Source organism: Haliaeetus albicilla, chromosome Z (genome assembly GCF_947461875.1).
Source record: "Haliaeetus albicilla chromosome Z, bHalAlb1.1, whole genome shotgun sequence".
NCBI lineage: Eukaryota > Metazoa > Chordata > Aves > Accipitriformes > Accipitridae > Haliaeetus > Haliaeetus albicilla.
In genome coordinates, this window is record NC_091516.1 from 1,208,900 (window position 1) to 1,236,524 (window position 27,625).

The 27,625-nt window shown below is 35.9% G+C and overlaps 2 protein-coding genes across 5 annotated transcripts in view; both read right to left on the reverse strand.

The window, feature by feature from the left end:
- CPLANE1 (ciliogenesis and planar polarity effector complex subunit 1) overlaps positions 1-9,204 on the reverse strand; it is a 60,273-nt gene extending 51,069 nt beyond the window's left edge. The window contains exons 1-10 of the mRNA XM_069776309.1: positions 9,106-9,204; positions 8,106-8,241; positions 7,798-7,917; positions 6,702-6,928; positions 6,242-6,348; positions 4,403-4,559; positions 3,529-3,632; positions 3,177-3,359; positions 1,466-1,715; positions 206-358 (exon numbers count right to left, since the gene is read on the reverse strand). Of these exons, the coding sequence (XP_069632410.1) occupies positions 206-358; positions 1,466-1,715; positions 3,177-3,359; positions 3,529-3,632; positions 4,403-4,559; positions 6,242-6,348; positions 6,702-6,928; positions 7,798-7,917; positions 8,106-8,241; positions 9,106-9,186 (1,518 nt within the window). The 5' untranslated portion in view covers positions 9,187-9,204. The remainder of the gene's footprint in view (positions 1-205; positions 359-1,465; positions 1,716-3,176; positions 3,360-3,528; positions 3,633-4,402; positions 4,560-6,241; positions 6,349-6,701; positions 6,929-7,797; positions 7,918-8,105; positions 8,242-9,105) is intronic.
- A 3,408-nt stretch (positions 9,205-12,612) lies between these two features.
- NUP155 (nucleoporin 155) overlaps positions 12,613-27,625 on the reverse strand; it is a 32,513-nt gene continuing 17,500 nt past the window's right edge. For 3 of the 4 annotated variants that reach the window (XM_069775771.1, XM_069775769.1, XM_069775768.1), the window contains 17 exons: positions 27,481-27,547; positions 26,465-26,583; positions 26,160-26,263; positions 24,150-24,283; positions 22,138-22,329; positions 21,339-21,477; positions 20,538-20,673; positions 19,953-20,106; positions 19,576-19,680; positions 19,286-19,440; positions 18,654-18,783; positions 18,274-18,387; positions 17,673-17,793; positions 16,591-16,701; positions 15,175-15,311; positions 14,322-14,422; positions 12,613-13,073 (listed from right to left, as the gene is read on the reverse strand). In XM_069775771.1, the coding sequence (XP_069631872.1) occupies positions 12,935-13,073; positions 14,322-14,422; positions 15,175-15,311; positions 16,591-16,701; positions 17,673-17,793; positions 18,274-18,387; positions 18,654-18,783; positions 19,286-19,440; positions 19,576-19,680; positions 19,953-20,106; positions 20,538-20,673; positions 21,339-21,477; positions 22,138-22,329; positions 24,150-24,283; positions 26,160-26,263; positions 26,465-26,583; positions 27,481-27,547 (2,158 nt within the window). In that variant the 3' untranslated portion in view covers positions 12,613-12,934. The remainder of the gene's footprint in view (positions 13,074-14,321; positions 14,423-15,174; positions 15,312-16,590; positions 16,702-17,672; positions 17,794-18,273; positions 18,388-18,653; positions 18,784-19,285; positions 19,441-19,575; positions 19,681-19,952; positions 20,107-20,537; positions 20,674-21,338; positions 21,478-22,137; positions 22,330-24,149; positions 24,284-26,159; positions 26,264-26,464; positions 26,584-27,480; positions 27,548-27,625) is intronic. The other variant, XR_011323098.1, reaches the window with a different exon arrangement.

Genomic DNA, 27,625 nt, shown 5'->3' on the forward strand with positions numbered 1-27,625 from the left:
AATAACCAAGTATCAGTTGAGAAAAATAACCATATTCCTCACACATATGAAGAAAATGAGAATTTAACCAAAACCGAATTACTTCAAATATACTTAGTAAGAGCAAACATACCTATATTATTTGAAAAAAATTATTCTTTACATTTAGAATACCTTAAAATTCAATCATTTGCATAATTATAAATGGAAAAATGCTATTAAGTACCAGTAAATCCATGCTTTTCTCAGTCATGTCTGTTGTGTCCTCCTCCAGGAATTTCGGAATGGTGGAAAAGATGGAACTTTGGTTTTGAGTGTGTTTTAAAAGACTAGCTTTTAAAGACAACAGTGATTGTAAAGACAGAGGTCTCCCTTTAGACTAAAAGAAATAACAATAACGAAAAACATATTATTATCTGCCTCCAGCAAGATCAAACCAGACACTTTCTAAACAAACAAGGAAATTGGTCCCTTCTGTAAAAAGCTTCAGTTTAAAAGTCCCAGACAGAAAGGGAGAACAGGCAAGCAGGTGTACATTGGACAGAAACAATAATTTGACCATGCTTCAGGAATGCAGAATTTTCTCAGCACCAGACAACTTCACTTTGCTTCATGCTGAAAGAATCTGCTTTCTTGATCCCTGAAATGATCCTACAAGTTTGCCAGTATGTAGGCCTTTCTTGCTTTCTGGCTAGTAACATATCTCTTCAAATCCTCGAATCCTTGCCCACTCTTCTAGCTTATGCATGAATACCATCATAACTCACTTCTCCAAAAATCCAAAACACAAACTGAACTGGAAGAGAAGTTGCATTAGATCAGCAAATGCAAAATTGCTGAACTTAGTATCTATTATATCTTACGTGGTTGGCAACAGTTGCAGGACCTCTTCCTTCAAAGGCTTTCCTTCTCCTAGACTTCATTTAGAAGTGACATAAAACCAAAAAAAATGCTTTAAGAAAGCTTTAATTCACAACCTGAATTGAGGACCAAGTGAACACATGCACACAGCACCACTGGGACTGTTGCTGACTGTTCTAAAACTGCAACAGCCTAAAATAGAGAGGTCTTATAGAATCCTTTCTGCATCATTCTGAAAGGATGAGTTGGTCAGAGTAGCATAATACCTGTCAATGCTCTGAACCAACTCTACGGATACAGAAATCCCTATTTCTTTCACAGTTCTAGAAAGCATTATAGTGACAGTTAAGACTGTCCCCTTTACTATATTTTTATATAGTAAATTTTATATATTTACTATATTTTACTGAAATGTCACCCAGACTTCAAAGGAATAAAATTTCAGAGAAAACTGTGTATCCATTGTTTTCTAGTTCAACACTGTTCTCAAAACAATTTTATAATTTAAAGGAATTTGCACAATTATCATGGTAAACTAAATTGAGGTATTCAGTTTAAAAATTCGGCATTTTTTATACACACAAAGTTTTTTACTTAAAGCCTACAAAACAATTCATAACCCTACCTTGGAGTCCAGCAAATTCTGACGGATATTTTCAAGCCGTTGGGTTGAATCAAGCAAAAGGGATCTTATAAATCCCGATGGTGAAAGGTTGTTAGGAAATCTAAGCACTGTTATCATGTATCCATCAGAGACAATGAGGTAGGGTAATCTTGAATGTGAAGCAACAGAGAATCTCTGTCTCATAAGGTCACTTTCAGAAGCTGAAGAACCAAGAGACTGACTGGAGTCTTGACAAAAAGAGTGCTGCTGTCTAAAATAAAGATACACCAAAACATAAGAGGCAACTATCATAGGTAATAATCATGAACAGAATAGAGAAGTAACTTACGAATATTTAATACCGCTCATGCTACTGTCCCAATAGGTCCATTCAGAATTATAAGGAAGTGTCTAGATTTCTGCAGGATGAGCACTGTGTATAACACTATTTATGCTTGCAAGACATGACTATATTGCTGCAGTTGCAACTCTTTTAATTTAAAGAAAAATAAAACCAGCTTTCAGTATTCTCTTATTATTTCATTAATATTATATGTATTTTTTTATCAATTGGACTTTAAATTTCTCTATCACTTTCTTATCTAGCCCTTATTGTGTATGACAAGTGCTTGAAGATGAAATTCTAAGTAGCTTCTAATAAAGTCATGTATGAAAAACCAAAAAATCCCTCAAGATCCGAATCTTAGTATTTCAGAATCAATTCAGACATTCAACAGAAATATTTTATATCAACACACAACTCTTCTTATACAAAAAAGGTCTTACAAAGCCCTTTCTTATAAAGAAATTGCTCCTTACTGAGTTCCAGAAAGCTGTGTTGTGCATGTATTCTAATATTAGCTCCATAATAGTTTGAAATAATGTGTAAAATTACTGGGGTTTTTTTATTTCTTAATAGTCCAGAAGTTACTAGATTATTTGAAAACAAAGTAGCTGCATATATTCAATAAATAAACATAGTTAAGGTATTTTAATATATTTTAGTATCTGATTTTTCAACCAGACAGTGTAAGAAGGTATTATAATGCTTTGAATGTTTTCATGAGATGTTACATTTACACACTACACTTGGCTTCAGTCACTCAGAATTAATAGGATTTTTTTTTTTTTTTAAATTAAGATTTTCGATTCTATTTTGTTTCCTCTAGTTACTCCGGCTGTGTTACTTTTTCTAACTTTCAACTTATGCTAAAAAGTGTTATCAGAGATCCTTCTAATCCCCCATGCACCCAGCAGCATAAATTCAAAATTTAGATCTGGAAAAATCAGACCCCCAAAAAACATTTACAAAGCTAACTAGTTTTTGTCCATGCAAATATATTATTTACAAGATCTGATTTGGAAGTGTGATATAGAATATTATAGGTAAAATTAAACAGTGAGCAGAGAAATACCACTGGATTAAAATAAGTCTGCACTTTTAGTACTTCTGTAAGTTTAATTTCTTCTTACATCATAATAACAAGCTATTTTTAATTACTACTAAATACAAACACTTTTAAAAAACCAAATCACTTAATGCCAATTTTCATCATGACAAACCCATTATAAGAAATAGAACTATGAACAAGAAACAGATATTGAGAAGACACAAGAAAAGCAAAAAAGTGAATTTGAAAGATGAAGTTTATGTAAAATAGTAAAAAAAAAATGTTAGAAAGTAAGATATATCATATGACAAAAACATATAAATATTTTCAAACCCTTTTACCTGTATGTTATTAGTGGATGAAATGGAATAAACTCTGCTGGTCCAAATTCTACAGAGCAGCCAGAAGTAATCATGGTCAGCAATTCGCCCATACATGTCAATAAAATCAAAGATCCGCGTTTTAACATGCAAGCCAGGAAAAGACTATCAGGAGTCCAACTCATATCGCCAACCCAGTAAGATCTAAATTGGGCAGGGAAAAATATTTTCTCTGTCAAATCACTGTATCGAAAGGTTAGGGTAATTAAAAAACAAAGAAACAAACAAACCCAACAGAAAAAAACCTCCCCAAATCCACAACACAAAACCAAAAATATCCACAACAGCAGCAGAAAAAGCATCAATTACTGACCTGACAAACTTGGATGGGACCATGTTATTCTTGCTGCTACAACCTTTAAGGCTACCCGAAATAGTTACAAAATTCAATGTGTTTAAAAACAAAATCTGAGTTGCCTAGAAAGAAAATGTAAAGAGAACATAAATGTTTTTATCAAAATGTCATTACTGTAAAAAACAATTTCTATTTGCAAGTTATGCCTTACATTTGATGTACTGGAAACATTATTATAAATGAAAGTGACATTGCACTTCAGTATTTATTACTATTTACAGTATTTATTTCTATATCTGAAAAATAAAATTATTATATTCTCAATATAGAATTCAACATTCTTTTTAATGTAACGTTTTCTAAAACCCTGAAAATAACGTAAGATCACTCTTCTCCAGTCTTATGGTGAGTAACAACTGGAGTTTTGAAGGACTCCATCATCCCATCCTAGCGCACTAAATAAGCTGGTCCATATTCCCTTTCATCATTACCACTAAAAACTGCATCAAGATTTGGCCACTGAGTTGTTAGAAGGAATAACATTATGAAGTGGGAACATAACCTACAGCACATGCTCAGCTGAGGCCTGACTGAGAATCATATGGAATCTTTGCAGATACAATACACTAACTGAAATTAATTTCTTTATTCTTGTATTTCTTGGAGATTAGAAGTGACAGAGGAGCTTACATGGATTTCTTAAGACAACAGCATTCCAAAAATTGCAAGTTGTGGCAGAATTTTTTAGTTATGGATAACAATGTGAACACAATCACATGTATCAATAAGAACACTGAAAAATCACTCCTAAAAAATGTGTTATTAAATCCTTGTTACCACTTCCTTTAAACTGAACTACTATCTTAAATTATGTACTGTCTATCATTCATACCTTTGGATCAGTTTGATTAACAGCTACTGCAAGTAGAAGTCCATCTCTTGCAAATGCACACAGCAAAGCTCCTTTTGACTTCACAGACACACACCTAGGAGCCAAATTATCAAGAGAACAAGTCTGCTGCACCCAGTGGATCTGGTATGGCAAAGAACTGAATACCAAAAGACAACAAAACCAAGATGTTACTTGCTGAATGGGATGATTCATATATAGTAACAAACCATGCAAGACAAAAAACAGATAAAGCATGAACAATAAAAAAAAATAATCTATTTTTCTTCAAAAACCTTACAAATGAAAAGTATTTTGTATTTATACAAGCTTAAAATTATGTCTGAACACTGAGAATTATTTTTTGGGACAGGAATTCGGGCTATATGTATAGACCATGCAAATAAATATAGATGCATGCCATATAATTAAGGCACTTGCATTCTAGCCAGAAACAGCTTCCGCAGACAGTGTAACGTCATCCAACACAGGAATACTCAGAATTCGAAAATGAAAATCAACAGTATACTGCTCTGAACAAAGAAGTTGTGGATGCCCCATCACTGGAAGTGTTCGAAGTCAGATTGGATTGGGCTTCCAGCAACCTGATCTAGTGAGAGTTGTTCCTGCCCATGGCAGGGGGGTTGGACTAGATGATCTTTAAGGGTCCCTTCCAACCCAAACCATTCCATGATCCTAAAAAGACTGAAAACATGACAGAAAACACAAGAGAGATTCCATTTGGAAGCATGCCACCGAACAGACAAAAAATAAAGCATTAACATGAAAAAAATGAATTAAACAACAGTAAGCAATGAAATTGAGAGATAGTTGGCATAAAGAAGTTATGAGTAACATGGCTGAGAAACGTGGTTACAATTTCAGGCTGAAAGTACTATGATATATATAAGCACTTCTACACTGGGAATGTTATACTTTATTTCATTTTTTATATTACCAGAAAGGCATTACCATGCTGCTGACAAACTGAGTGAAGAGTGAGGCTGCTTAGTAGGGCAAGGAGGACATCATTACTAAGTTAGTATCAAAAGGGCGTCATTTAATAAAAGCAGTTGTACCACGTCAAGTGTAGGGCAAAATTTTAACAAGTTACTTAAGTTATACCTGCACAGGACATTATCCGTTTAAACTCATACATACATGTATCTCACTTAAGAAAAGGTGTGGACTACACATGTAGTCAGGATTATTATTCAACTGCATTTTTAAGTGGTTGTATCAGTAAAACTATTTCAGTACATGGTCCCAGCACAGATAAAGAAACGCACACACCCTCTTACACAGCCTACACACAAGAGATGAAAAGGGGAAGAGAAAACAAATAAAATATACAAATATGCATAATAAAGAAAAGAAAGAGGTATTCAGGGCATTCATGGCTGCACAGCGTGCACTAGTAATATAAGAAAAACTAGAAAAGGAAGCTCTATCAGCATGACATAAAAAACTCCCTGACACTAACACACACATATGTAAAGGCATGTATATGTATATACAGCCACCCACACATAGTGATAAATACACCCAGTTTTATTTAGGTATACGTTAATAATGAAGTATGGAATACATACATAAATGTTGTTACTGTAACCACATTTAAATACTTGAAAATGACCACATACGGATCCTATACATGCACATATAATGTGTGACGCTATGAACATACATATGCAAACATAAGTAAGTGCTTGTAACTACAGGCTAATTGGACATCAATGTAAATGTATTCAGCTGCAGCTCTGAATCCCAGCTCTAAAGCACTTTGTAATAAAAAAAAATTTCCGCTTAAGCTAATGTAACTTCAGATATCTTTGAACTTACCTAACATATTTAAAGCTATTTTCATGCCATCGAAGAATCAGAAATGTCAGCACCAAACATTCTCCAGAGTAAAACACAAAAGAGCACAAACAGCAATCACCCAGTACCTGTGGAAAAAAAAGCCACAACCAAAACCAGAACAAACCCAAAAACCTGGTTACACACAATTTTCTCTTTAATTATTTATACATTTAGATCAATAGCTATTACAATTCAGATTAAATAACATAATGTTGTCACTCAGAAATATAAAGGCTGGCAAGAATATTACTGGACCAGATAAACTTTGATCTGATCCAGTACAGCTGTTCTTATGTTGTCATTAAATCTAATATGAACTGAACAATTAGCCTACATGCAACACCAAAGAGGCAGACATCGCTCTCAAAATTCACTGTAGCCTCTGTGGCTCTAATTTACTTAAGAGATTAAAAAATTGCTTTAGGGCTTATTTTTGTACCTCATTTTGTATGAAAGCAGCATGCACTCCAATTTCTTTTTCTTCAGTAGAAGGCAACATGACTGATTCATCAGGCAAAATTTGCATCCAACGCCCACAAGAATTTTTATAAGAGGATGTCTTTTCATGTTCTGTGCTCTCCCACAAAAAGACACATGCCGTAGGAGTAGTTAATAATGCCTTTCTGCCATCTCCAGATACATACAAGTACAATCTCATTAAACACTCTGGGGAAAAAAACAACAAACACAACAATGTGCCAGAATAGTTTCTGCTCCTCTGTTAGATTTAGATTTAAAAAGAAAAGAGAAAGGGAATTTCTTTTCTTCTCTATCACAAGAAATCCAAGCTGCCACCTTAAGTATTTTAACTATTTCCAGCTTCATCACCGATAGCAGACCTTGGGCAGCAGTAATGTCAGATGGGACATCCGCTTTTGTACATTTTATGAATTACCTTTCCCTTGAGAGTCAACCATTAGAGTTGCTTCCCGAGATTGTTTTTCTTGAAATCCATCTTTCACGAAAACTATTAACAAATGCCTAAGTGCTCTACTATCTATTACCTTCAACTGCTAAATGCACTACTGATCCTCCCTGAAATGACTGAACTGCTTGTACACTACTTCGCTTTACAACATGGTATCAGTGAGGTTACTCAATACATGACAATATTTGATACTTAAGTTTGCAAATGCGTGCCTTTACATTCTTTTCTCCAGTTAGCATTTGTCATGAAAACCCATCTACAGAATAAACTTCAAATTATGTGTATAGTGTTTACCTCAGAGGTACATCTGCTCTAAGGTATTCATAACCTAGTAAGGAATGTTTTTCTACAGTTAAAACCTAACCATTAAAAAATAAAATATTTATTGTATTTAAAAATGAATTACTATTTACAGGAGATTACTAAATGAAACAAGCTGTACCATTCAAGTGACAAAAAGGACATTTTTCAAAGCTTAACTACCTCACAAATTATACAAATGCAAAACTGTGAGAATATAGCTTTTACTTGTGCAATAACACTTACAAAAGGAAAACCACTTTTGCTCTATTCTGTTTTTCAAAAGACTAATTGAAAAAAACCCTACCTTGTGCTGCTGCAACTACTTTCCTAGACTCTTCGATCGCTGGCACAGTTTTCAAGCAGTCCTGATCTTTATTCCAAAGGAACAGCTCTCCTGTTGTAAGTATTCCTGCCAACCAAGCACCTGTGTTCATCAGGGGAGAGATGTTTTGAAGGATATTATTGTGAAGTATATAAGATTACTTCCCTTCCATCGTAGCCACAGTTCTAAAGCTGACAGTGAACTGACAGATCCTTTAGATATTCTATCTTTCTAAACTGTTAAAACTACAAATAAAATGAGTTTATAATCCATAAAATGTTATACTTAACCATTTCTTGATGTTGTTAAAACAACTACATTTTTCAATAGTGACTGTAGCCGAGGGATCTTCCTCTTTGTCTTCCCTGATGCCAGGTTAATTTCATTTATACGTTTATCATCTAGGAGAAAAATAGCCTCTTTTTCCTGTTGAACAAAAAAAAAGCATTTCATTTTTTAAAATGATATTTTCTATGTAGGCTTGCAAAATAATGCAGAGATAAAAAATGTTAGGGAAAAATAATTAGAAAAACAAAAAAAAGAAAACATGTTACAGCTGCAATTACCATCTTAACTTCATTCTTTGGCATATTTGTTTTACAGTACAACATCATATCTAGCATCCACCTACACTGATGATGAATTTGGTTCACAGGTTTCAAACTATCAAACTAATTTTACAATCATTATTAAAAAGCTCTTTGAAATATCTCAACTGAACTACCTGCCAACAAATGACAACACAACAACAACAGAGACTCTAGTTATTTCGTCTTGTAGTGTTTAATTTAGTGAGATTTTTGCCAGTGATTTCAACAGAAGAAGGAATTGGCCTTAAAAGGTTACCTACTTAAATCATACATCAGAAAAGAAGGAAAAAAAAATTTAGCCTCATTATATCAAAAAAGCTTAGAAAGCGTGTCTTTCAACAGATGCAAGATGGAATGGGAAAAAAATTTTGTTCACCACTTCCAACACTGTACTGTAAAAAAGGTTATGACAAACTAGAACCATCAAAACAAGAATCTCACATAAGGGACAAGTCGTTGGGGCGGGGGGGAGGGAGAGACTCCCCATTGTTTATCTGAGAAATTCTCGATCTCCAACCTCAAGTCAGTAAGACAGAAAAAGCAGCCATTTATTTCAATAACTCTTAAGTGGGGTACCTTCAAATAACTTCTTGAGGCTTCTTTTACCCCCCCTCCCTGTAAATGGAAGTACAAAGTATTATATAATTAAAACCCCTACTCTTTGCAGAGTTCTATTTAAACAAAATTTCATTACACTTACCTGTCCAATCCACGAGATGCGAGGCCATGGTTTTCTTTGCTTGATACACATAGAGACCAGAACATCTAACTTAATCTCCATTTTTAATAAGCCTCTAGGTAATGATTATAAAGAAAAGCAAGTAGAGGCTTTTTCACATATCCATACAGTATCTGAAGAAAGAACAAAAAATACAGGAAGTTTTTATTATTTGGGTGGGAGTAGAAGATGGGAATCTAGACACAAACTCTTAACTACAGCAGCTTCCTGCTAAACACAAGCAGACCTGATGCTTGCCTGTATTTCCAAACTAAAACAGCGATTTTCATTCATGTAGCTCACAGGCTATTTGCAGTTCAGCCGTACAGACACGCATGCTTGTTCCAGAAGGAGCTGAGAGAAAGGAGCCACAAGACAAATTACCATGCCAGAACTCTGGTAAGAACGCAGAAAGCGAGGAAAACACACTGAGGCCTCCTAAGCGCAAGAGGTGGGAAACTCAAGCAAAATGCCAGCTGGGCTCCTTGGGCACAGAGGGCCGGCTACGTCTCAGACCCGAGGCCAGGCAGCGGGCGGGGGCGGGAGGAGGGCATCCCCGCCTCGGAGCCACCTCAGGCGGCGGGGTGACAGAACGCGGTACGCCCCACCACCCAAGGGGGCCGGTGACGGCCGCCAGCCTGCTGCCTCACGTTTCGGGCGATTTCCTCGGGCGGCGGCACAGTCCCCGAAGCCAAGCCGAGCGCAGGCAACCCGCTTACCTTACCCCTGCGGAGACAGTGAGGGAGGGAACGGACTTCCCTTCGCCCCTCCGGGCGCCATCCTCAAGAATTCCACCGCCACTGTTGCCCGAGTCTGGGCAGAGACGGCCCCTCAGGCTAACTGCGGCCCTCAGGGCACAGGCCGAAGGAGACGGTGCGTGCCCAAAGCGATGCTCGCCGCACTCGGCAGAGCCAGGGCGCCGCCGGGCCGCCGCACCGCCCAGGAGCCCCCGCCGGGCCCCGCCGCCGCCCAGGCCGCGCTCACCGCCTCGCCAACGGCCGGAGGCGGGGCACGGGCCGCGCAGAGCGCAGGCGCGGGGGCGAGCCCCGCCCGACGGGCGGCCTCTCGCCGGCAGCCGCCCCCCGGTCGCCTGGGTCGCGTCGGCCGTCGGAGAGTTGTCTCCTCGTCACCGGAGCCGGTCTCCCGTTTGTCTCCCCGAGTCCCCTGGCCGGGCTCCGCGCACGGCTTCCCGCTGCCCCTTCGCCCCCGAACCTGCCGGCTTGGCACGCTGGGTAGAAGTCTCATGCGGTTTCGGGAGACCCGGTGAGCACCCGTCCCTCAGCGGGAAAAGGCGGGCACTTCGTACCGCCTGTGGCGACAGCCTGGGGCAATGGGTCACGCCGCCGCTGTTCCAGAGGGGAGAATTTGCATCCTCATCAGTATTCGGAGATGGGGGGATGAGCGACTGTAGGAGGCAGAGCTGTTAGAGACTAGTGCTCCCTGCCAAATACAGGAATTCAGGTGAAATACAAGAAGGGTGAGCAGTCATTTTGTTTCATCACCTTGAAGAAATGCCTTTGACTCCCTGAAACCAGCTGTTCTCTCAGGCTGGCTGTTGTTCCTCAAACCACTTTAGACCGAGTCCCCTTCTACCTTCCCTTAACCACAATCCTCATCAAGAATGAGTAACATTGGGACAGAAGAAAAAAAAACCGACCAAAAAAAGTAATCATCCAATTGTTGATAATTCTGTTAATGAGAAGTGGTTCACCTTCATGTTGGTCAGTTACTTCCCTGTACTTGTCACCATTTGTTTCACCCACTGCATTAATCCACCCAACCCTCTCCTCCGACCTCAGGTTTCCCCATCCCTCCAAATTTAAATGGGGAAGCAGAACCTACCCTTTCTCCATCGGAGAGCAGGGCAAGTGCTATGAAAACAAAAGGCAATGTCTGCACTGAAATTACCTGCCATCATCTGAAAAATATCAAAGATAACTCTTGATACACTTCGAAATACTCTTACTTTGAAAAACTTGTTAATATTGCCAGAGGCATTCTTATTCTGGAAGAATGGAAAAAAACAAGAATAGCTGAAACAAGTCCATGACTTGTGCCTGTTCCCAACTCTTCAGGCATTTCTCTAGATCTGAAAACAGAAATCTACTTGCCTAGATTGCAGAATATGGCTCAACACAACATAATTTCATGCAAATATTAAAATTTAGAAATAAAAGTTAAATACATCAGGCAAGACTTGGTACACCACTTGTATGGCGTATTAATAGAACTGCAGTAACAAGACCAGGGTAAATGTACATGATAACCTTGGTGTGAAACATAGCTATTGGCAGAAAATAACTTGTAGTATCTAATAACTTCATATGGAAAGATGCAAATCGTTTTCCCAGGACATATAGTGATTCGTCTATTTAAATACTTTGTGGGGAAATTTCAACACTGACAAAAGAGAAAAGCCAATATTAAGATTTCAGCTCTATTTTGATCCAAAAGGAGGTAAAAAAAAAGAGATGTATTTTAATTTACACATTAACTTTGCTGGGTGCATTCTCTGCCTGAAAATCATCAGAATCTACCTGGCAGTTCACAGGGAAAGAAATTTAATGGCTGTACTTCAAACAAAAGTTTAGAGCATAGTAATCAGATCTTGTACTAAAGGTTATATGGAGACAATCTGCATGTAAATAAATGTCTTAATCCACATTTCCTTTTTTCTGTTTTTTTGAACACCTGGGATGTGAATCAACTACTCATTCTCCCGTGGAAAAAAAAAAACATTAATCTACTCTGGAGGCATAAAGATATTTGCTTCTTTCCCCCATTAAAAATCTCTCCAAACTGTCTCATTATTTACTTACATGAAGAAGTTATTTGAGAAAGACTAAAGGCTAACATGAACTACTAATTTCTTGTGCATGTTATATAGAGTTTATGTTGTTGAATATGTACACAATGCATAGCAGTAAAACAGAGACAAAACAAATCTCCTTGTAGGATAAGATTTTAAAATCTTAGAAAGCATGCATACAGGATGATGCGTAGACTTTGCTCCTTTTAAGGAATATACACAATGTGGTGCTTATGTGCATGTAATGAAAGTAGATAGAAGTCACTTCTTGACTTCTTTATTTGATTTTAACAGATACAACATATTTATTAAAATGGAATAAGGAAAATAATTTGATGGGCTTTTAATACTGTTCTTTCACTTGCAATACAAATTAGATTGCTAGTTTCTGCAATTTCATCCCAAACATTCTATTTACAGAGGCAAGCCATGTTTAAAGTGAGAGTTATGAAATAATTATTATCTTCATTACTGAAAGACCTGCCAATAAACTCATGCAGAGAGTTATGACTGCATTGCTACTCCCTGGTATGACCACATTTACAGCTTGACTCATCCACATGTGCTTTTATCATCATTTTGCCTTCTGCAGTTGTCACTTCTTGTTTTGATACTTGTAAAACAGCGATCAAGTAGATTTTACATACTATTTTTCTCCATTAAGTAAAGAAAAAGAAAAATATTTTCCAAGTACTTTTAATCCTCAAGGGAATGATCACACAATGTATTTTATTTCAACAGTATTAAAAAAGCTTTCTATTGTTAAAAAAATTGGTAGTAGTAAAAGAAAACTCATTTGTCACGTTTAAATTCTACAATTTGTAGATACCTTTAGAATAGCATAAATACAGGCCACACAATCGATAACTGCAGTAGGAGATACAACTTTCTCAGAATTTCTTTCTGAGGATTTGTTTTTCCAGAGATTCAGTGCAGGCATCTGAGCTCTTATTTCATAGTTCATTTTATCTGAGCTAATGATTCTGTTATTACATTAGCCAGTCAATGAAGCCGTTCTAATTTAGCCTGTAGTGATTTAAAATTCCCAACAGCAGTCTGCACCATTAGCGTCGGGCTCATAGACTGAAGTTCAACCAGGTAGCAACTAACAGCATCCAAGCAAACATTTGTGAATCGTCGCCTGTAAAGAAAACATAGAATAATAATGAGTTCCTTTTTGTTTCTGTATATTAGAATTCATCTGAAATAGAAAGTAAGTTTTAATGGAATAACATATCAGCAAGACATCTATCAGCTTCTGTTAAGTATTTAACTATTTATTAGAAAAAATGATTTTTGAAATCTAATGCTTGTGACTAAGGCATAATGGGAAAATAGATGAATCATTACTATTTCCCTGCTATTAAATATATAAACAATAAAACATGATACAGTTAATAGCAACATGAAATATTTAATATTTAGATTACCTCAGATATGAATACAATCAATGTTTAAGTTATTAATTTAGACAGCAATTTAAGTATCTAAAATTAGTATCAAATCACAACAACTTAGGTATTAATACCTAAGTAGATATTAAAATTAGACAACATTCACTAAAGTTCTGGTAAGTTAAGAGTATTTAAATCAGCTAAGCACAAAAGACCAAAAAAGTGAGAAAAGATGTAAACTCTATATGTGAACGGGAGTATTTACAGGTATATTTTCAAGAGAATCAGAAGAATTTATGGTTAGAAGAGTTATCAAGACTTTGCCTAGTTCTGCTTATTGTTTCTGAGACAAGACAGTTCTAACTGAAGGTTTGTACAAATCTATTCACAAAAGCTGCAAAGCTAGAGATTGTATAATATGCAGGCAACTTGTTCAAGTACATAACTATTCTTTTAGCTAGAAACCTTTTCCAATATTAAACCAGAATTCTTTCCTGTTGCAGACTGAATTTTAGTTTTGGAGAGTGATTCATCACCAACCTCTTAAAAACAATTTGGGAAGATCTATCCTCATGTTTAGTCTTCTCTTTTCCAGAATACAAGAACTCAGTGCTTCTAGCCTTTCTTCATGAAACAGTTCACTGCTTCATTCACAAAATGCCTGATTCTCACTTTTCCCCGCTCTTCCCAGATTCCCTCGAATTTATCTGTACTACTTAAAGTATGGTGCCAAGATTCACAAAATAATCCTCTCAGTTCCTCATGAATCTTCAGTGAAGTGGAGAAAATTATCTTAATTGAAGTAGTTTATAGGCAGGACCCTGCAAGTTTCCACCAACTGGTTTTGAATGAGTCATCTCACTAATGACTGCTAGGAAAGAAATAGTAAATTCACCCAAAAGAAAAGATGAAAAGCTTTGGGGATTGTTGAAGTTCAGTGCTTTAGGATACTTTATATCTTTCAGTATTTATTAGGATATAGTTGCCTTTCTTACCTCAGAAGTACTCTGCTTGGATCATGTACATATCCTGATAATAATACATGAATACATTCTAAAAGGTGTAAAGGCTTTTTCATTCTATTCCAATATGGGTCCTAAAAAAAAGATTCCAAAATATTAAGGAGACAAATATTAAGGAGACAAGGAAAAAAAAAGTCTGTATGTGTGTACACAAATTGCCAGCTGTGGTAATTATTTATTCATTGTAGCAAAAATGTAAGAGAAATGGGAATTCTGTCTTAATCTATATTAAGTCTATATTTAAGTACTATTTTGATTTTTGAGTACTAAAACATACATGAATTTAACTCAGTTTGCCACTACCTAACGGTCTGTAAAGTAATAGATTTTAGGAAGTTCTGATTTCCTTACACTGTAAGGAATCTGGGTAAAAAGAAGCAAGTCAGTTCTCTTTGTTTTAATGCTGTTTAAGCCTGTTCTACAAACTAAAAGTTAAAAATATTACTTCTTTATCCCTATTGCATCAATAGATTAGACAAGATGCAGTAATATAGCAAATTTTAATCATTAAGAGGAAATAAAATTAATATATTCAAGATACGCTGTTCCTTCTGAAACATAACAATTCTAATCCTATTTAATCCTAAATCAGCTTTAGGTAAAGCAAAAGGATTAACAATCTTCCTCATACTTTAGGACTGAAGTGAATACAATCATCAGGGGGAAAAAAAGGAGCATTAAGAGCCTTTGAGTAAAAAAGAGAACAAAAGCTATGAAGTTGGTATTTTGATATATCACGCTTTAAATTATTATATGTTTTCCCCTAAAGACAGACCTTGATAGTAGTTGAAAACAGTATTTTTATTTTTTTGGCTATTTTCCTTACCCGTGCTTTAAACAACTGGTCATACACTTCAAGCAGCCTTGGCAATGGCACTCCAATTTCTTGCATGGTATATGTTACAAAACCTACATCCCAGTTCAAAATGCAGACCTGTTGCTCTAGAAACTGCACTAAAAAATCTGGAGGACAAAAATAATGGGATGTTTAGATTCCAACTTGTTAATGGGAGTCTAGCAAAGAAAGGCATTTGAAAGTGATTTACTCCAAGTTTAATTTTCTGTCTTCCTTACAGTTTGTACCTTTCTCCTGTGAAGCACGTACTGTAACAGCTTCCCCTGGTCTGCACTGAAGGAAGGGTATGCAAAATGTAACCACCTCCAAAGATGGTATTAAGCTATCAGAAATGCGTGACAGGGATTACTCATACTAAATACTTTATTACAGTTCTGCCACAGAACTACGCTGTTAAGAAAAGTTCATTAACTTTTGTTTCAGCACAAAAGATCACACTATCATTTAATTTGCTACAATAGCCAGCAACACCACTGCATCTTTTATCATGTTTAAGTGTCAGTAACAATTAACAGTATATAGTTCAGTACTAAATGTTCTTTTAGTATACTAAAAATATAGTTTAGTGCTGAACAATGTATTTTCCAGGTTTTTATATAATATCAAGTTGTCAAAACGTGAGCATCTCAACAGCAGAAAGAAGATCAAAAAGGAACCAGAAATGTCCTGAATTGTTTTTAGAATCTGCCCCTGCAGATAGCAGTAGATACTTCAAAAGACTGCAGATAAATCTTGTTGCCTAAAATCTTATTATATGTATAAATACACATTTTTACTTTGTACTTTAATACAAACAAACTTTACTATTTTCTAAAACGGGATCTGCACAGCCATCCAAAAATAACTGTTGCTGCCTTCTAAGCTTCATTTACTCCCCATTCGGGGTGAAAAACTGTAAATTCTGGTTAAATCCCTAGGAAAATTCTATGAAAAAGTGCACCTGTAAAAACTGTAATGGTTTTACAATCATACAATTATACTGTGTTTAAAAAATTAGAGGCCAATAGGAATTCTACTTCTACTCCCTCTCTACAAACCCTTGTGAAAGTCACTGTAATAACGAGCAAGTATCACAATGCTTTTTTTCCTATTTCCTGAACAAAACTAAAAGGTACTACCTGGCTACCCTCAAGATCAACTCCATCACTGCTGACAGTTGAAATTATTTGTGAAATTTTTCACTGTAGCTGAAGCAACAAATTACTACAGTAATTATGTATCATAAGCATGAAATTATTTATCACAATATTATCAATATGCTTTCCTTCTAGATTTAAAAAAATGAGACATTTCTTAGGTTAAAACTTTTTTAAGAGGCTAAAAAGAAAGCTGAATGGGTCTCAGGTAATGCATATGTTTATTTCCCATGCAAGCTAAACAACTTGCCTAAAGGGAAGTAACGAGGTGTGCCAGCATACATCTTTCCAAGCAATACCATCTTCAGACTAAGTGCTTGCATTCTGTCAGCGGGGCTCAGAGACACACTATCACTCAACTCTGAAAGTGAAAAGAAATCATTTAGAGAGAACTTCAGGAAAAAAGTTCCACACTTATACACAACTACACTAAGGTACTTAAATTTACTACTAACACATCAAAATCTTACGCTATTGTCAGTGCAAAATCAGCATGTGGAGGTGAAAGTACAATTTCTGGTGTAGTATGCACATATATTGACAGATTTTTAAGTTGCCTTGAAGTTCCATGCAAATCTACTTAAAAAAAAAAGACAACAAACAACCCCTCCCAAATCCTCACCACCAAACCCACCAAACCCACAAAGAAACCACTACCACATAGCTTTTCCCTCAAATCACTGTCAATGTTGTTTGCACAATGGCAACCTCAAACACAACATCCAAGGAAAAAAAAAATGAACCAGGAAGAGAGAGTGAAGTACAAACTCATGGTAAAGGGTGAGGCAGATTATCCCAGTAGAGTGGCTATGCTTGCAGAGCTATGCCCAATATTCTGCTTCTCTCTAAATGGACAAAACCCTTACACTTCCACTCCTGTCAATATTATGAAAATGCTGAAGTCTCTGAATATTCTTTAATTTTTGTCATGACAAATTTAACGTTTTTATTGTAATTTCCTAATAGTGAAACTTTCAGACAAAATTTCACAGATATTCTGTAGTCCACATATAATGGCATCTAAGAACAAGAAGGGAGGAAATGACTTCTTAAATGTTATCTTGAATGTGATTATGCAAGCTATACATGCAATATGTTCAAGCATACATGTAAAAATATTACTTTTCTGTCCTTTAGGTACACAAGCCAAAGGTAATAACATTAATGAATTGCTAGTTAACTACGCTTACCAAATATATTACAGAATAGTCCAGAAAAGATGCATCTCATTTGGACAACGTGTCAGTAGCAGCACAGTCAGTCTTAAAAGCTTTAATTGTACCATTTGCCTGTAGTTCTAGCTTGTACCACTCCTAGTCCATTAAGACCTACCTTTCTCAATGATTTCTTGCCAGAGAGTTTGCACCAAGATAGGATCAGAATGACCCGCACAATGTATAATTGCAAGCTTACACTCTGAGAGCTTAAAAGGGTCAGCAAATTCTCCATAGAGCTGAAAGAAAAATTACCAGGCTTTACATTTCCAGTACGATAAAAAGGAAATTTGTAAAATCAGCTTTTCCTTATTTTGTATGGTGGACATCAGACTAGTAATGGTGCAACTGAAGTTAACTACTATCAAATACTAAATGATTTTTTTTTTTACTACATTTAGGTTCACTTCTTAAATAATTCCCCAATTTTATATGAAGTTACAATTAACATGGTTAATTTTCTAACAATTTTCCCATTAAATGAAGAAATCTAAGAAACTTAATAGAGAAGATAAACACATGGAAGAAATTAAAGTACTAATGATTGAAGCAATATCAAAGTACAGAAAAAGACAGCTGAGGGTAACAGACATTCTGAGACCAGGAATGCCAAACTGTCTATTACTTTTCCTAGCCAGCATAGAATCATTCTTTACAAAACATTTTCCCCATGCTGAAATGTGAGAAACTGACTTTTAATACAGAGAAATTTTAATCACCTTGGTTATATCCATCAGCTCAGCATCAAGCTGGGAGATTGCATCTTGCACTGAAGAATGATGGGAATACTGCCGTTGGAATGTTTCTTGTATTTGAAGCTGGATCCTTGCAACCTTGTTTAAAAAGAAAAATAAAATATTTCAAGACTGGATTAATTTAATCAAACCTTAACAATACACCCAGAATTAACTTTAACTTATTTAAATGTAGAAATGTTACTGTCTTACACCTCAGAGCCTCCTATCAACTGCGTAACTTTGCCACGTTGGGAAGAAAGCACAGAAGACTGTTTCTACAGAATTGGTAATAAAAATGTCATGTGCCAATGAGACAAAGTGAATAATGCATTTACAGTGTGGCTTAGATTAATTTTTCTTACTTCCATTTTCTCTTCTAGCTCATGTAGGAATTCACCATCTGCAGCTATAGAGGATATGGCAGTGGAACTTTTGGCACTCAAAATGGCACGTGCAATGTACTCAAGACGCTGCTGAAGAGAAATTTCTGTGCTGCAAAACAAATATTCAAAATAAAATGGGTACTTAACATAATTATTTGAGGGTTAGTTATATTCTAACTAGACTCTGGGAATTAGTATGCGACTTCTCCTGATTTACTAAAACATGCAGGAGGTTATCCAACCATGTAACCCCAATTTGTTTCAGGCTCAGTTCTAGTGTACTTCAATCCACTGCTCCATAATTACACTATTGCATTATAAAATTCTGTGTAAGAAACAACCACATAACATACAGTACTTACAATAGGAAATACATTGCAAGTTAATGTATAATACATAAACATATAATTTCTTTCCAATAACGGCCTGGATTAGAAGCTAATATATTCCATCATTCATTTAAAATTTTTTTAGCAAACATCCTTGGGCATTGGCCTTTTGTTGTCCTTGAGCTTTTCTTAAAATACCTACACATAAAGTTTTGATTTTAAGTTCGTTTGGTTTTTCCCCAATTACCTCAATATATGCAATAGATCACATATAATCCATACCTATGCAGGTCAGCCAACTTAGCCAAGACTCTGGCTGCATTACTAAAATTTCTGTTCTTTTCAAAGTATCTCCACAGTAAATCCATATAACGGACTTTGTTTTGGTCAATCTTGGTCATCCGCACAAGGTAGGGTTCCAAAAAGGGGGAAGTAACCTGCAAAAGTCATAAAGATATCATTTATATTCTTGGTATGTCCTCTTTTTTAAAGGATTGGCATTATTACAATTAACTCTTCCAGTTCAGTGGAACCCTCCAACAAATTACTTTGTTGCATAGAGATAAGCTCACCTGTAACAGTTTGTCAGCCAAGTCAACTTGTATCAACCAGTTGTAAAGTGCAATACTGAAGAGTTCATCTGTTGAACGCTGAGCCAGCTTTAGCATTTGTTCAAACTAAGGGAAGAAAAGGCCAAAGCTGTTATTCCAGAAGTGGTTACATTACATCAAGCACTGAATACATATGGGACAATACTTAGGTTCACATTATTTGTGTGTCATCACTTCTATGAACTTTCTGTACAAAAAGAAGCCAATTCATGACAAATCTTGACTTTTATCTACTTTGCTAAACTATTCATTAAATTTTTAAAATAATAAATTCTACACCCCTTCAAATCACACTATTTTCTGGAGTTCAGTCATGATTTTTTTTCTGAGTTTCTTACATGGTGCCCTGCTTCTTCATTGCTTAGCATGTTGGGGTCAGATGACAGCACTGGAGGACCTGGCTTTTTGGGTACACTAGGAGACTGAGGAGCAGCTTTACTTTGATTCACTAACTCTTGAAGGGTGTCAGTGATGCACTTGTAGCTGTTCAATCTGTAAACAGAGCAAAATAACATAAAGGCCTCCAAATTTCATTGCAGCTATCTATGAAATACTCTTCTCAAATGTTGTTATTGTATGCCTTTGTAAACACAATTACTAAAATTTAGAAAAGGTCACAGATTATTGCCAGCTAGTTGCCACAATCTAGTTTGTTCTCAATAATCGTTCTAACAAGTATTTCTGTAATGTTCAGATCACAATGTTTTCTGCATCTATCAGTTTACCCTCTGTTCCAGGCTAAGTTGGTGCCATGTTAATGATAACCAAGGAGAGCATGCTAGGCAAATACATCTATATTGTGTCCCTTATTATAAAATGCTTGCTTGTCATTACCCTACATACCTTCCCCAAAAGAGTTACTTTTCCAGTCACTTGAAATAAAGGACACCATATAATGGTAATAAGGTATCCTGAAAACTTGCCTCTCTTGAAAGGCTTGGAGTCCAACAACATCCTCTTCTGGTTCTCCATTTTTATAGAAATGAAGGCCAAGACCTTGGGGATCTTTCTTCTCAGCAGCTGTAAGAGAGAGTTCTACTACTCCCTCATAGAAACGCACTAGGAAAAAAAAACCACAACAAATATCACCATTCATTATTGTATTAAATGTATGCCAAAATTTTAAGTGACATCAAAGACTTCCCATTTTAGCAAGCAAGAAAAAATAAACCCCATTCCCCTGGTCTGTATCATATACACATTTATGCCTGTACCTAAGCTGTGGGATTATATGCAAGTTTGAAGTTACGTATTTGTACAGAGGCCGAAATCTTGACTATTACAACAGTTATATCTACATTAAATTATGTACTAGCTTCCAATGCACAAGGCAGGATTCAGAATCATGTTTCAAACAGCATATTTGGTATAAAACCTTGCCTGCAAAAGTACAGTCATTTACCCTCTGCTTACAAACAGGCCAACAAATTTCCTAAAAATGTTTTTACTACATATATGAAACAAATGGACACTGTAATGTGAAATAAATGGATAGGAATATTTTTATACAGAAGTGAGGTTTTTGATTGGTTGGTGAAATCTAGAAAGGCTTTAAACAAGAACATGACGTATTGTTCATTGTACATTGTAAGAGTTAAGAAACTGTTTATGGTAAAACACTATAAAATGAGTTGAAAGTTAGTAAACAAAACAAACAAAAAAGATGGCACTAAAGGATACTAGAGAAACTATTTACCAGAACGTGATCAGTGATTGCCTCTTACCTTGCCTATATTGTGCACAAACATTAGCAAGGTCTACTTGATTACTGATCTTCTGGTACTCTTTCAGTGACTCTCTTAGCATCTTCTCTTTTTCCAGTTTGCTTTGAGCCTGTCGAGACCGCTGAAGCAGTTCATTTGCCTAAAGACAAATGATGGGAAAATGGAAATTATTCACATGAACACATCATGAACAGATCATGGCTATTGTTGTAAGTTAATGAGTCATTATTCCAAACTTCAAAGCTGAAACAGTAGAAACATCATCCTCTCAAAAGCACTCTCTTGCCACTTGATAACACTAAGTTTCGAGCACAAAGACTGTACAATGGCAGTAGAGAGAAGGGCTTAAGACTTGACCAACCAACTGGTTCCTCGTTCTCCCCTCACCAGTTACTTTTTTCAAATTTATTTGAAGAGCTTGAGAGAGTGAAATTCTTAAAACACAATCATCTTCCCACAAATTCCGTGAAACCAGGCAACAGACAGAAAACAAGAGACTTGCTAAGGAAAGGCTGGAGTAAGAACACATTTTATAAACATCAAGAAGACAGTTTTATTAGACATCACACTGAAAGTAGAGACCCTATGAACACTACAAATAACTGGAAATGCTTCAAACCAGAGCTTGCATAATTTTCAGCATTAATCAACTACAAGACACCAATAGGCATGTGACCTCCCTTCATTAATTCTTGTGCTCCTGAAACTACTTAAGCATAGTGATTTGCAAGCTGCCCAACTTCTCTCACTTGAACATGTTCTAAAGTTGTGGTTTAGTGCTGTAGAAAAGTGCGCTTACCTTGGAACACACAGCATCATCAGTGCTATAAAGAAGAGGACAGATATCTTGCAAATGGGCAATGATGCCATCCACAGCAGCATTATCTCTGATGTAACAGTTTATGAGAGAAGCAATGAGTGCTCCAGTCAACTCTCTGTCTCTAATTACCAAGTCTTTAAAAGCAGTAATCTTTAGATGTTCTTGAAGTTCCTGAAGATAGACAGAATTTCATTAGTTTACCAAAGTTTTTACTTTATTCTCTTTACAAGTCACCATGTAACAGTAGCAAAATCAATGGCTTCCAGTAAATAAAACCACACAAAACTCCAACGACTGACATGCACAGCATAGAAATACATATTTAAAATACATACTATATAGCAAAATGGAAATAATAAAGAAAGCCCTATCAATGAAGGCACTAGACCCTTGGATGCCAAAGAACAGTGAGAACTCTTAGCAGACTTCCTCTGCCATCTTCACCATGTGTCACTTTTGTTTCCGATCTCTATAAGAATGGAAATAGCAGTTCTCATTACTTCACAGCACACCATCAGAATGCACACCATCTAAAATGAGTATGTCACAGTTTTTAGTAATAGGAACCATCTGACTACTGTCATAGATAAAAAAATGACAGATGCATAAAAAGAAGGAATTTTCAAAGTTTGAGGTTTGTACTATTTATGCTTTTTTATATTAAATTACATCGAATTTTATTATTTTTTTTAATTATTAGGAATATTTGCTCACACAGAGCAGTAGTGCCTATGTAGTGTCTATGTAGGATCACTAACAGCATGAAAATACTATTACGAGAACTCTAGAACTACTGAAGACAGAGAAAAAAGTTCTATTTGTTAAACAATTAGTTAACTCCTTGTCCAACACAAGAGAAAAGTTGCCTGTGCTAGAAATCGTGCTAACTCCCCAAAGCAACAGTGTGAAGAGCTCCAGCTTCTGTGCATTTGTAAAGTCTAAAAATTCTTTTTATTGGCAAAGAATACAACTTCTCCAATAATCTATTTTCCTACCAAGTGCTAGGACAGAATGCCTAGTATTTGAATTAATAGCTTCGTCAATGGCTAGCTGCAAATTCAGCATTAGCAAAGGGTACACAGCAGTTAGCACGCATAGCTCTGCAGGTTTCCTTCTTTACAAACAAGGACAGGCTGAAAGAATTGGGATTGTTTAGCCTGGAGAAGGCTCAGAGGGCAGTGTGTGGGATCTTACTAATATTTATGGGAAGGTGTAAAGAAGGCAGACCCAGACTTTTCTCAGTGATGCCCAGTGACAGGACATGATGTAATGGCCAAAAAATGAAGCAAAGGAACTTGAACATAAGAAAAATCTTTTTTACGCCAAAGGTGGTTGAACAACTGGAACAGGTTGTCCTGAGACACTGTGGAGTCTCCACCTTTGGAAATATTAAAAACCTTATTGAACATGGCCCTGGGCAACCTCCTCTAGTTGACCCTGCTTTGAGCAGAGGGGGCAGATAATCTCTAGAGGTCCCTTCCAACCTCAGCTATTCTGTGATACATTCTGGACCCCTACTTACACAAAAGTGCAAGGGTTTGAGACTCTACAACCCTACTGCTCTCTACTGTTAAACCTTTACCAACACTAAGGCAAAGAGTCAATTCCTCTCGACTGGACAATATTGGTCTCTTCTTTTCAGCACATTTTGCAGAATATGCTTAAGGTGAAAACACAGTAATTTATAAAACTGTATTTATAAATAAATTTATATTTATTTATAAAATAAAAATTTATTAACTGTCAATAAAAGTCAAATAAAATCTATTGTTAGCGATACTTCCAATTTGCTAAAACTGGGTGATGAGGTCAGTACTACATGTCAGTCTCTTAAAAATGAACACTTGCAACCCAAGTAAAAACTCAATATGTGGTTTAAAATTCATTATATGTTTCTCAATGAATTAAAGTAACACTCCTTTGGGAGGATTTAGGTAGCAAAAGAAATTCAGATGTTAAAACCAGAGAAAATCATATGATTCAAATCGTACCTTCTGAAGCTCACCTACAACAACACTGAATTGGTGCTCACACAGCAACTTCCATAAAGCCAATGCCTGGCAGGTTTTGCGAACAAGCTGCTGGATGCCTTGAAGTGAGGTCTTCTCAGTTAGCTGTGCCTCAGCTAAAAAAGCAAACAGATTGTCAATAAGTAACTGTTCTAGATGTTTCAAATTAGCATGTAAATTTTTGAGTTTTTACAATAACAATCTCCTTAAATTTCTAATTTTTTTTTCTCTTCCATTCTTGATTAATGCTGTCTGACCTTTGGAGGAAAAGTATCATGTTAACGTTTCCCCAAAGCAAATACCATCTGTTAACATTTATTTCAAACTATGCAACAATGGAGGATTCCTTTCTGAGAAGTAGTATGGCTTCATGTAAGTGCACTGGATTTACCTCTCAGTCTTATATTTTTGCTTGTTTTTTTCATAAATAGTTATTATAAAGGTATTTATGATGAACATAAACAAAATAAAAATAAAACCATACATATTCCCTTTTTGTTTGATTACCTGTGTATGCTTTTAGAAAGAACAATTACAGTTACAACTTTGGTCAACACTGTCTACACTATCTTTAAAGGAACAGCAACTCTGTAAACCAGTAACATTTAAATCTCATAAGATGTATTATATTCACTGAAAGAATAATATGGACATACTTATTATATGGGTGGAACATAATTGCAACAATTTAGGTCTTTACTTTTGAGTGCTTACAGTTCAGAAATGAGGCAGTAGTAATTATATTGTGTCATTTAGCAATCCAGAAGTGTTTATGGACTTTGGAATGCATAAAAATGAAAAATAAAATTATTAAACGTCTACCAAATTCCACATAATGACTTTTTAAAAAAAATTTACTCACAGTATAAAAAGTGAGCAGTACAGAAAAAGTAGTAGAAACTAAAACCCAGGATTATACTCACATAGACCGCAACCATCTTCAATTCTGTATACACATCAGCAACACTTTCCAACCTGCCTGCAAGTGCTGGGCAAAAGCTACACTATAGGAGGACATGAGTTCAAATGGGGTGTGTGACAAGCCTCTTGTTTCTAAACAAAGTTTTGTAGACGTTTCAGTGACTGTAACTTTGGCAATTTGCATTACAGTATTTCTTTGTATTACGGTATTTCTTTGTAATAGAACAACATACTTGTCTCACAAACGAATTGCTTAACTATTGCTATCCTGAAAATACAAATGGGTGTGCAGCTACCAAGTATTGTAATGAGGAGATAAAATAACCTTATGGAACATGGAGAACTTTAGGAATAAAAAAAAGAAGACAGGTTAGTGTGCAAAGAAACCTCTAGTTTTGTGTTTCAAGACTATCTGAATGGGAAAAATAGGATAAAGAGGACATGTATCTACACAGAATTGAAATTAGATTCTGTTATTAAGTTTAAAAGTGCTTTAAAGTTCAAGCACTTTTATTTTAGCTTAATAAATTGAGAGATACAATTTGTGTTTTGCAGTGGCTCAAGACCACTAGATGTTACTGTGCTGAAACCCAGATTTCCTTCCCAGAGAGAGATCCTCCTTTGTGGACTGCTTTAGTTAGTTGCAATATTATAGCTTTCAATATCAAACTGAAAGGTAACATCTGCAGCGTGTAACAAAGTCTCTTGCCACAGTCAACCTAAAGGCGGGAATGTTTCTCTGTCTAGAGTTGAGTTTTCATTCTGGTTATATACTTCATCTCTAGTACAGTCATATGTAAATGATTTTTTCACATTAACATCACTGCAGAAGCTCTGCTCCTGATGAAACAGTATGATATGGTATGGAAGCAAAAGCAAGGTGCTAGCAAAGTTGGTTTCCAAACTAGTCCTTTTTCTAAAGAACTTATAACCAATTATAGCATATTGATTAATGTCAAATTTGTATAGAAAAAAGGCATTTTTATTCAGAGGTTTTAACAAGAGAAGTGAGAAAGGCAACACAGAAACGCACCATTCCCTGGTACTTCCTGTTAAAAAGTAATTACGTACCATGGTATTTCCTCTGGAGCTCTTGCTGGACTTGCTGAGAACTTCCACCATCAGGCCGCATGAAACCCAGGAGCCTCTGTTGCAGATTGGCTGGTGTGCTGAAACTGCAATTCCAAAATAAAGAGATGCTAATATGATTACAAATACTGAATCTTTTAAAGATGAAATCTAACAACTGATTTTTAGCATCTGAATAGTTGAAGCTGGAGACCATACATACACTTCAACTCAACAGAAATACTGGTGTAGTTTTTCAAGAGCTGGACAGTTAATACCATTAGTAAATTTAACACAATGAATAATACCTTGGGTTTCCAAGGGCTCCTACTGTAGCAAACTGTGAATTTCTATCCAGAAATTCTTGTAAACCTTTTAGTTCTTGTAGTACACATTCCAGCACATGTGATGGAACACTGCTTTCTACCTGCAAAAGAAAGCAGACTTCTTTACAGAAAGCTTAGTTTCCAAACTTTAAAAAAAAAAAAATTTGCAGTTTTGAACTAAAGCCACTAAAAAGACAAATGCAAAGAGGGTACATAAATACATAAATAAATAGCATAAGAGTAATGCTATCACTATAACACAACATTATTGCACCACAGCTGTTGAGGAGAGGCATGCGTGTGAAGAGGCAGTAGTCCTCCGAAGACATACGGTATTCAAGATGTTACTTTCATTGCCCCTCTGATAACCAAATCAGCTGTGTTTTACTATTTCCAACTCTGAAATAAAACAATGATTGAGCATTGCTAAGACACAGAGTGTAACTGCTAAGGTCTTCCAGAGTCTCCCAGTTATCTTAACTGGAAGAGGAAAGGTCATATAGCAGTTAATCTGCATTGCTGAAATGACTTATTTTAGGATTCTATTAACATCCACAGTCAGAAAACATTTTGCTATTTTGATCATGGACAAAAAGTGAAACACCAAGAAGATGCTGGAAATTTTTTTATGTCCTTACATAACTGCAATGTTTACCCTTAACCCACTAAAGCATTTTATTTTTAGGCTTTGTCTGGAGGGGGTAGGCAGAAATGAAGGAAGTGCAATCACTAAACACAGAGAAAACTGGCCATTGCCAATTAACAACTGAGATCAAATTACAGTTAGGTTTCTTAAAAAGTAACTTTCAAAATAGTAGCTTAAAAAGATTTAAAACCTACAATTACTTCTCAGTTAAGAGCACAGCACTTAAGAAAACATTCAAATTGACAACAACATTTTTTTCCTTATCTGCTTATAATTGGGAAGAGAATTATAACAGGGCTTAAAATATATACTATAAGGAACTTCTAAAAATAAAAAATATTCTTTTACTTACTGCAACAACTTCTCGATTGCCACTTTTGAAAACTCTCTCCACAACTATACTGCCATCCCAAATATTTCTGCAACACAAAACAGTACTGTGTTAAAAGCCAAGTAATTTAAGCAAGTATTTTTGCAAGTCTTCTACGTATCATTTT